General features: G+C 36.4%; 2 protein-coding genes across 2 annotated transcripts in view; both read right to left on the bottom strand.

The window, feature by feature from the left end:
• Window positions 1-2,349, bottom strand: part of hirip3 (HIRA interacting protein 3) — a 6,098-nt gene extending 3,749 nt beyond the window's left edge. The window contains exons 1-3 of the mRNA XM_010770927.1: window positions 2,217-2,349; window positions 805-925; window positions 567-717 (exon numbers count right to left, since the gene is read on the bottom strand). Coding sequence (XP_010769229.1) covers window positions 567-717; window positions 805-925; window positions 2,217-2,293 — 349 coding nt within the window. The 5' untranslated portion in view covers window positions 2,294-2,349. The remainder of the gene's footprint in view (window positions 1-566; window positions 718-804; window positions 926-2,216) is intronic.
• Window positions 2,350-3,208: 859 nt separating this feature from the next.
• On the bottom strand, window positions 3,209-8,930 carry kctd13 (potassium channel tetramerization domain containing 13). The gene is made up of 7 exons (XM_010770926.1): window positions 8,529-8,930; window positions 7,102-7,362; window positions 6,069-6,238; window positions 5,801-5,890; window positions 5,614-5,666; window positions 5,260-5,455; window positions 3,209-4,922 (listed from the first exon to the last, which is right to left on the bottom strand). The coding sequence occupies exons 2-7, from the start codon at window positions 7,337-7,339 to the stop codon at window positions 4,689-4,691; spliced, it is 981 nt and encodes a 326-aa protein (XP_010769228.1). The 5' UTR covers window positions 7,340-7,362; window positions 8,529-8,930; the 3' UTR covers window positions 3,209-4,688.
• Window positions 8,931-10,786: the final 1,856 nt, after the last annotated feature.

Below are 10,786 nucleotides of genomic sequence, written 5' to 3'. Positions count from 1 at the left end.
ACGGATGAAAAGAGAGAGGGTTCTATTTTCTGACGCTGCGTGAGTTCCCCGACACACCGGGGACACATATTTATGTATAAAAGAAAAAAAGGTACATTTTGCATGATAGGTCCCCTTTAAGTTAACATAGGTGCAGAGTGAGTGAGATGATCAGATTGACTTTGTTGATATGGCTAACAAACAAAAATGTGGTTTTAAGACAGTTATTTATTCTTCTTAAGAGTTGCAAGTTATCGATGTTTGACATTTTCTAAACTCAAATGTCAAACATTATTGTTTCCAACTTTTGGATAATTAGGAGATTCTGCATTTCTTTCTTTTACTTTATCCTGTATATCTATAGAGTTTTTTCAAGGACAAAAGAAGACCGCTGATTACATCACCACAGACAACAAACCTTCTCATACCAAATCATTTATGAAATTAATGATTATTTGACGCCCGAGTCCAGCTGTTAATTTTGGTTCAGGGCATTTTCCGTTGAGTAATTAAAAGAACAACATGCTATAATTAATAAATACTTGAAGAATCTAAACACGTCAAACAAAGAAAGCATTTAAACCTACCCGAGGATGGGCTCGATCGACGACGGGGCTTTTTTGCTTTGGATACATCTTCGTCTTCCCCCCCACTCAACACCTCATCATTTTCAGCATCTCTCTTCCTTTTGTTTTGGGACTTCTTGGTTTCCAGCTCACTATCGTTTTCATCATTTTCCTAGCAGTTAATATGAAACTGGGCTGATGAATACAAAAGCTACAGTTCACTGAAAATGTAAGCTTTGCTAAAGAGTAATTCATATACCTGCATTTTGATTAGTTCCTCTTCAACCACCCGCTTTATGAAAAGTTTGACCTCTGGACTTAATGAGTCACATTGCGCACGTTCCAGGTATCGCTTTTTCAATATTCTTAAGGTTAGTGTGCTGGAAAAATAAAACAATAGAAAGATTACTTCATGATGTGTAAGGTCATTTATAGTAAGCAACATAATTAACTTGAGCTTTTGTTTTTGAACACAGCTTAGGGAATATACCTGAAGACAATAAACAAAACCCACATTACACTAAATGACATTTTAAACAGATAAAGACTTCAAATACTGAAGAGACACTTTAATGCAAAGCCTAAAAGGTGACACAGCTACGTTGGAAAGGAGGGAATTCAGATTGCTGAAAATCACAGCTGCTATTATGATAGTATGGGATATCCAATTTCAGCTCATAGATTAGACACAAAATACCGTAGCTTACCTTCATTTACCAAATTACATGGACAACTTTATTCAGTTCTAGAAACTGGGAGTATGTAATTTTGTTGGCACTACTTTTAATAGTATTCGTACAGTGGAGTAATAGTAGTTTTTCATGTAGATTGTTTGAAAGTACATTTCAAAATGTTAGACGGTAACATGTGGTATATGCTGTATTTGTATTCATTATCCAAACACAATATTAAAAAGGAAATGGTTTAGTAATTTACAAACAAAGAGCCACAACAAGTCGAATTATGAATTAATGCATTGATAAATGAATGCCTGGTTCTCAGGTAAGTATTGACTTTCAATCATTTAAATACAATTAGAGTATTTTTGAACGAGTCACAGGTTTTTGCAGGCAATCAATTGTGAGGTGCTGTATGTATGAGTATTTTGGATAAATGGACATACTGTTTTCCAAAAAATGGCATCCCTCGTTTCACTAAAAGTTACCACTTTCAACCAAAAGGTGTGCAACTGATAACGTTACATACATAAACGCCAAAGTAGGCTGATTCCCGCATTTTGTTTGGGTGAAAACCATAACATCATGAGTCATGCTGAAGGCTCTTTGAGCATGTTTTCTCCCACTGATTGTGATATTATGTTAAATGTTTGATGTTTGTGTTTCATGTATTGTGTCTGGATACTTGTCTGTTGATGTTGGACATGGAGCTGCTGTGACGCAAGTCAAATTTCAGACTTGATCTGACAAATAAAGCAATATCGTATCGTATATCGTATCTTAATGGTAAGTTCATTGGCGCATTAAAGTTACACTACAGCATTTATAAAAAAACATTTTCAAACAAGTGTTTGCCTGTGTGTATTCCTGCTGACAGCATGTGGACCAAAGTTAGCAACACACACAAACAGTCAAAGCACAAAGGCCAGTAAACTTATTGTCAGTAAAAAGTAACAGCACTACATTAAAACGTTGTTGAACTGTTTAACTGTACCTGAGGTCTGGCTCATCACGCAGTTGATCACACACAAACCTGCGGATACCTGTTTTCGCTTTCTCTGTCACATCCATGTCTGACTATGTTCGGTCCTTTTTGGCGGTTGCGGGCCCTAGGACTTGACAGGAAGTGACGTCAGACCAGCGGGTTTTCAAAATACAACACATATACACACAAATACAAACTTGCGCTTTTTTTTCTTCTAGAAATGAATTTGAAGCACTTATTTGTCTACTTAGAAAGCCTTAACATGACAGCTGTGAAGTTTCTTAGGTTGTATATTCTAAAGACATTAACTTTGGATCTTTCTACTAATTTTCTCAGACTGTTGGCTGTCAGAGAACGGTTAGCTCACTTCCGGGTCCTTGCTCTTACTCAGGTTTTCAAATTCATACTGGTTGAACACAAAACCAACACCAATGTTATTTTAACTGCTTTTTTATGTGCTAAATAATAATAAAGCTCCTTTATTTTCATTAAAATATTCATAAAGAATAGAAAAAGCACTTAAACCCTATAAGTGTCTTATGTTTCTTGTGTTGATTTGATATAATTATGTCACATATTTTTAGGAGCTATGTTTTCACAAAATGAAAAGGCACTACAATTCAATAAATCCATCCTACGTGTATAGGTGGTAATACAATGCTGTATTTGTTTGGAGTAATAAGGTAACATGATAAGGTGTGTGATTTTTCTAAAACTAATGTATATAGTAAATAGATGATATGGAAGCTAGTTAGATGATTCAATAAAGACACACTGAAAGTTACATTGGTTTTGTAGTTCGAGCGGTAATTTATTAAGGCTCCCCAAGTGTGGTTGAATCACAAAAAACAATATGACAATTGCAATTGTCTAGGTCCCAAAATATAACATGGCAAAATAAAACCAAACACACTTTTTACTTGTTTTCTGTAAGTGTTTGAGTCCTTTTCTTTTTTATACACTTTAGGAAATAGAGAACAATAAGACCAAGAAGCTGAAGCTGGATTTCACAAATAATTTATTCAGAACATTCTCATGACCACTATAGGACGGAAGTCATATTAGTGCATATTTTAGGGTATTCTTAGGGTACTTTATTAAGAGAGATATATATTGCTCTCATTCAATGTTTTGTTTTCAGGGTGATTAGGTGTGCACAAGATACTGGTGGATATCAGAAATTAAATATGTATCACCTCCATGAAGGTTAAATTCAAATACAACCCAGTAATAATTGCATTTATCATCACTCTATGGCCAATTATTTTGAGCAAATTTCAGTGGTTTGGTATAAGACATAAAGTGAAAGGTCTTGGCTCAGAACAAAATGAGTTCTCAAGGAAATGGTCACGGTTCTTCTTGAAACATTAGTCATTTACAGGTGTCAATTCAAAATCTGGTGTGTGCTATCGAGTGCATTGTATCATTTCAAAAATTAAACTCACTTCAGCACTAGTTAACACAAAGATTGCATACAATACAAAAAGTTAAATACCAAACAATAAATTAGGTTCATAAATTAATAAAACATCTTGAAGCAACAGCAGTAATAATTTAAATAAAGAAAATGGAGCTGCTCAACAATCTCATTTATAGACAACCTCCCTAAAAATGGCTACTCAGTTTTATTCCAGTGTTAGAATATCATCGCTGTCAGGCTGCATATCAGTCCAACGAATGAAAGATGTTTCACAACCTGAATAAACTGACTTACAGTAATTCCTATAAGCCAAACACAAAGGAGGGTGCCAGTGCACATTATTAACACCCACAGGTGAGGTGAGAGTCGGGTTTTTAGGCCCATTCAGTTACTCGCAGGAGGTTCCTTAAGAAAGGTATACTATGCAGGATTTCCATAACAACAATGTATAGACTCATACCCAAAGAATCTCTCTATCATCATTTATGTTCCACTTTAGGTGGTGTCTGGAACTATTTTTCTTATTAGATTTTCCTTTAGGAAGAAGTGGCCAGCCCCCAACCAAAAACAGTGCACAGGACTTCAAAATAAATAAGGTAGAGGCTAGATTTCCTGTCTCTCTCCACTGTGGTTGGTCTGCTTGACTCGTCACTCTTTAACTCACTCGACCACCGTTGCACTATTTTTTATTTATTTTTTTAGCTCTGTTCAACTTTTATGCTATGTGTTTACAAATAGCCGACAAATCCTGCATAGTATGTCCTTTAACATTTGCCAAGAAATATTTATGCCAGTTTCACATCCCAGGTACATTTACACATTTCCTATTTAAATTATGTACACATTTTGTTTTCTTGTAAACAGAAGCAAAACGTCTCTTCTGTTCCACATCAGTCATCGACTCCTACATGTCTGTGCAGTGACGTCTCAAGACATTTAAGGAAATATCTACCTACTGAGCTATTGCTATTATCAAGGACGTCTCTTTCATTCTAGCATTGGAGAAGAAAATAAATGAACATACATGAAGTCGCTCTTCCGTGCAGTATGCTTTCACATTATTAGTCCTTATACACAGTTTGTTGACCGGGCCCTCTTTCGTCATGCATTATATGCCTCCTTACGTGGATCCGTCTAACTCGCCTTTCGCCTCCGGTAGCCCCCTCTTCGTCCAGTGAGGCCCCCGAGCCTCTGGCGTCTAAAAGGTGCAACCCCCCTGGTCCAGACCCTCTGCCATTCTCATAGATGAGGATATTGAGGGTTTCTTCAAAGATTCGGGCCTCAGGAAACTCAACCTAGAAAGAATCAATTCAGTTTCAGACCTGGCATTTGAATTAGTAAAATACATTTCCTGCAGTTACATTCACCATTATAGTAGAATATAAATAATTAAGTTATCTTCTGTTTTTCAATAAGAGGTTTAAGACATACATTAGCTCAACATGTTGGAAGATGAACTTATTCGCTTTCTTCCAGTTAAAATATAGAGCTACAGAAAGTTAGGTTAGCTTAAAGACTGGAAAAAGGGGGGAACTTGCTCTTGTGTTTTAATCATGTATTAATATTTACCTTAGAAGGGTGTCATGTCATTACTGCTTTAATGACATGTTGTACAAACTAGACATGACTTACTTTGGTCTGCTTCTTCTCTGTGGCATAGACGATGGACGTGCAGCACACTTCAGCGATCTTGCGGCCTTCTCCGTAGAAAGACCAGCAGCAGATCTCATCCCCAAGCACATCTTTGACAAACAGGACGCGGCCATTAAACCGGAGCACCAGTTTGTCAAAGAGTTCAATATTCTTCAGCAGGTTATCATCAGAGTTGCTGGACAAAGGGGAGAGAGAAAGAGCACGTTAGTTTAAACGGAAAAGATGCATTAATTCATGTCAAGTGAACTGGGATTAAGCTTGGAAAAAAATGTGGCGTATGAAATTGTTTTTCTACTCTCTAAAGAAACGTGCACGGTCAGCTTTGAAGTTTACCTGGTGTAAGAGTATTTGTTGTTCCCTCTGTTGTTCTGCAATTTGACTACCGGCTGTAGAGAAAAGAAACAGGTATAAATACTCATAAAGCAGTAGTATATGGGGAACAAGGTTTTTGAAAACTGTGTACTCTCCAAACATAATAAATCACACCTTTGTCATTTAGTTGAGACAAAAAGTTATTTACCTTTCTACACGAAGCCATTATTTTCTGTTCTTCTTTGGCTGAGGTGATCATGGGGATGCGACACACTGTTTCAAAAACATCCTTTTGTTTCTGAAGGCAAAGAAAGAAAGTAGATTTAAAAAAAACATTCAATCTAACTAACACACTTGTTAAAGTTAATATTAAAGTCAATTTAACCTCAGAAATAACGAGAAACCCCACATTTTAAATCCCCCCTGAAAATATGCAAGTATTAGTTTGTTGTTTATTCTCAAAAGTAGCTGCTTACCTGCATGGCACTGATGCAGAGCTGCGCGAGTCCCTGGACCCGATAGTACTGCGCCTCCTTCAGAACCTCATCCAGTTCTTTGTGATCCTCTGGAAGTGGGACTGAGCCGTCCCGCAGGAAGTTCAGAACCAGTCCAAAATGTCGGCCACACCTATCCAAAATGACCCAACCTGGGACAGCAGGAAAATAGTTTTGAGTCATTTGTATTTTTCAGCCAACTTTGGTTCTCTAAAAAAAAGGGGAAACAGCCAACAAAGACACCTTTCTGATACTACTGATCGTGTCGGTTACACCATGACCACGCCAGATAAAGTTGGTAGTAAAAGTCAGCGTGTGAGAGTCAAACTCCTTGTCTAAAGATCTCAGTACAGTATTTTTGACGTTTGAAAAGCTAAAGATGCACCTACCTCAATTTGCCTGGCCGATTAACATTACTTTTTAGAATTGGCTGGCCAAACTGTTACTTTGCTTTAATGGGAATTCGAAACTCATGTTCGTAATAAAACATTGAATATTGGATAACTGCATCAAGCCACACCATCTGCATGTTTTTACCTAGCAGGTGTTACAGAGCTGTATGACTTCCTCTACTTAAGAACTTCCACACAAAGGTTGATGGTGTGTGTGTGTGTGTGTGTGTGGCTGTGACGTTACTCTCTGTGCACGACATTAACTATGATATGGAAATACACAAAGAGAAAAGAAATCAAACAGATATATGAGACTGATCAGCTGGTTGACCACCGCCCCTTAGAATCGCTGCCGAAGATCACGAGTTGTATAATTGCCCTCCACTGCAGAACATTTGATTTTATATTTCAATGTATGCTAAAACTGTAAGGTTCTACTCATGTTAGAATTAAGTTAGTACTTGTATGTATATCAATTCAAAACAGAGCATCTGAAACAACTATTAAGTCAAAATAGATCCATACTAAAAATGCTGACATCAGTGGCACATGCTTCAAGACATTACAGCATAACAAATGGATCCAGTCGAAGCGTTTAGTGTCTACCAGACACAACCACTTACCTTCTGAGTCTATGGAAACTTCTGTTCCTCCATTGCATATGCTCCGCAGCAGACTGTCTTCCTTGCTTAACGTCTGGACAGTTGTATAATGCAGGGAGCCACCCACATTTAATTTGACATACTTGCTCCCGAGCAGACCTCGATTTCTGAGCTCATCCGAGTTGTGGAAGGCAGGCTGGGAATTAGCAGACTGGGCCGAGTCAGCAGCATGACTGCCTACTGAAGCCTCAGCAGACATGGGGCCGGAGAGTCACTTCCTGACTGCAACACAGAAGGATATAATGGCTTGTTAGTGAACATTTGGACTAGAAGAAGTGACAAATGTTTAATTATTAACATTAGAGTGCATAGATTCTATTTCAGTTGTATCCTAGTTGAGAGCTGTGTTTGTAAACCATGAATATAATGACTGAATCTGAAGCACTCGATTGTTGTCAACTGGACGATGACATGATCCTTTTTCTTGTATCACAAAAGCAGGATATACAGCATTCAGCATGAAGTATTTAAATTGCTTAGTGAAATTGAAGCAAACAATTGGTAAAAAGGCCCACTGTAAAATAAGGCAATTGAACGCTGAAAAAAGTCCTATAAATAAAATTGAAGCAAGAAATGAAGCGTTGACAATATTTCCTTTGCTATTGTGAAAATCAAAAAGGACAATAAACCTAATAATAACCAATATTCATAAAAAACCACACCCATTGCGTGTCTTGTACTATTAATAATGTCGTTTTTTACTTATTGAACAAACTACAATGTTGAAAAAAATACCGTAAATGGGTACTAAATGCAAAAGATGTAGTTTTAAACAAACTTATAACAAACTCCTAATGTACAAAGTGATATTCTCAGTGGGATACAGGAAGTGCTGCTTCAAAACACTTGTTATTCTTCATTATAATAATGTGTCCCACATATGTGCATGCACCTTGACTGTCAACAGACGTCTACTGTTACAGCTGACCATAGTTAACAGTAAAGTGAGGTATTTAATAATATAATATTAGATAGAAAGACACTTTATTCATCACAAATTGGGACATTATTTTTTGTCACAGCAGTACATACAACACACGAGTTTAAAAATATTTTAAAGGTAGAATAAGATACCAATATAACACAAATTCCCAGTTGAACAGACATATATCACAATAGTATCTAAATAATACACAATGTAAAAAAAAAGAGTGAATACATGTGAATTCTCTTCAATAGACAAGCTCACTAGGCAACATAAATATATGGAAATATACTAGAGAAAGATATTGACATTGTATTACATCACAATTGTGTAAAGCAACAACTAAGCTACAACCACAAGTACCAATAGGTAAAAAAGGATGGATATGTAGTTAGTTGTGGAAATGATTTATGCGTACCAATCAATGTAGTAAAAGTATTATCTTATAATAAATGGTACTTACCACAGTGAACATCCAAGGGAGCTGCAGGAGTGAACCTAGCTTAACGAAGATAGCCAAGCGTTGATCAGCCAGCAATCGATAACCAGCTAGCCAGCTAACCCTAACCACACACAGTGAATTTACAACACAGCTATCGTTTGACAACACATTTTAATCGCAATATCTAAATAAAAGAGGCTAACAACGGCTATCCCCTTTAGCCAAGCTTCAAGATAGAAATCCTCCTATGTTTTGTTTCGCTTCTTGTCTGAACAATCAGAGACTGGGTATCAAACAAAGCTAGCTGCTACATTAAGAACGGACAATCCCATTGTTAGACATAAAGAATAATAACTGATGCTAATAGCAGAAGCTAACTAGGTCACTCGGAAACGAAACTCGCACATCTTCTTGTTCCGCTGTTCTTCTTCTACTGCACCTTTGTGTGAGGTAAACAACGTGTCACGTGATTTAGCGCCACCACTTGGAAATTGTGATAAACTGGGAAGGTTCAAAGGTTCACATGTCATAATACATAGCTACAGTGTAGTTGTGCAATGAACAACTTGGGTCATAGGTTCCTCAAAGTATGCAATCTAAATTATATACCAGATATAAAACAACAACATGTATCATTCGCTCGTTAGTGACTGTTCCATGAAGAGTGTAGTGTATTTATAATCACTAGTCGATACTTCCCTCCCGTGGTCACAGGGCGGAACTACAGCTATGGCTAACGCAGACTAATATCCCTATAATCCTTTTTTCTAAATAATAAAAAACAAATGTTATACTGTTATTATTGCAAACAACAACAATTAAAATTTTCAATACTTTTCTAATGTGGTGATTAGTCTATTCTTGCCTTGAGGATTTAGTGTCAAGCGGAATGACAGTTGCTTGAAAGTATAGTCATCCGTGTTTACCGCCCTCTAGTGGTCATAATGGAATAATACATTTATAAAGTTAGCGTCAATGCAGACATGAGAACATTCTACAACTTCCGGTAAAGACTTTCAAAACAATGTAGTCAAACTGAACCAAAAGAAAACGATTACCTTAGTTTTTCCACAACATGATTATGTTACTCCACTACATTTTAGAGTTAAACATTTGCATTTGTTTTACTCAACTATAATTCATTTCTTTGATCATTCTTTAGTATTTTTATTTAAGTAAAAAACAACAACCAAAAAATGTATTTATAACAGAGTATTTATTTCTAAATATAGTATAAAATATCTGGATAACTCGACCCTTCCCTTGTAGAGAACACAGCTCCACATTCTTCAGTGGGAATAATACAGATATGTATTTTCTTAATTATTATTTACTAGCCCTTAGCCTTTTAGCTATGAGAAAAAGGCCATACAAGTTCAAAATGATCTCTAAAACAAAATAACTTTCCCACTCTCCGATATGTTTTGGATTTGATGTATCAGTATGGTGCATGTTCTTTGCATGCACAGATTGGTATAGCAGTGACCAATAAAAGCCAATTTCTCACACGTTTTACACCATTCAACAGAGACTTTATTTCCATTTCAGCAAATAATTTACCGCCTTCAAAAGAGTGTATTCATATATGAAGCAAAGAAATGCTACTGATGAAAAGAGAATAATTAAATCTACAAAGCAACAGTCTCCAGGATCCTCCATTTGGCACAGTGAATGAGAAAACATTCACTGTTCAAACAATCAGTTGTAAATAAATACATAATGCATCACAGCAAGCAGCCAAGTTTGTAATTTTTCATCAACATAGTGCATACAACATCAAATCTGATAACAAAGATAACTGTCGATAACTATAATGATAATGGCAAGATTTGAGCAGAAGCAATATCATTTACAATCAGTGCATGCTCTAAGCATAATGACATTCATGTCCTCACCTAGTCTTACATGTCATGTGACACTGGGTGACGGTGCACTCCAGAAACAGCGAAGAATAAAATAAACTGCTTTTGTAAACAGTATTGCAACAACAGATGAAACACTTAGAGACATTAAATTATTTAACATTATATTTTGGCACTGAATTTTCATTAAATATATAATGAAAATATATAACCTCCCACCACCATGTAAGTGTATATTAGAGGCTTATATATATATAGTTTAGTATATATATTAACCTCAATCAATATTAAGTCAAATATTTACATTCACTTTCTGAGTGTGTGTGTGTGTGTGTGTGTGTGTGTGTGTGTGTGTGTGTGTGTGTGTGTGTGTGTGTGTGATACAGAATGAGTGTCAGAGGGGTGTATGCGAAGTCA

Source organism: Notothenia coriiceps, unplaced genomic scaffold (genome assembly GCF_000735185.1).
Source record: "Notothenia coriiceps isolate Sejong01 unplaced genomic scaffold, NC01 NC01_scaffold00009379, whole genome shotgun sequence".
NCBI lineage: Eukaryota > Metazoa > Chordata > Actinopteri > Perciformes > Nototheniidae > Notothenia > Notothenia coriiceps.
This window is presented reverse-complemented; position numbering and strand designations above follow the sequence as displayed.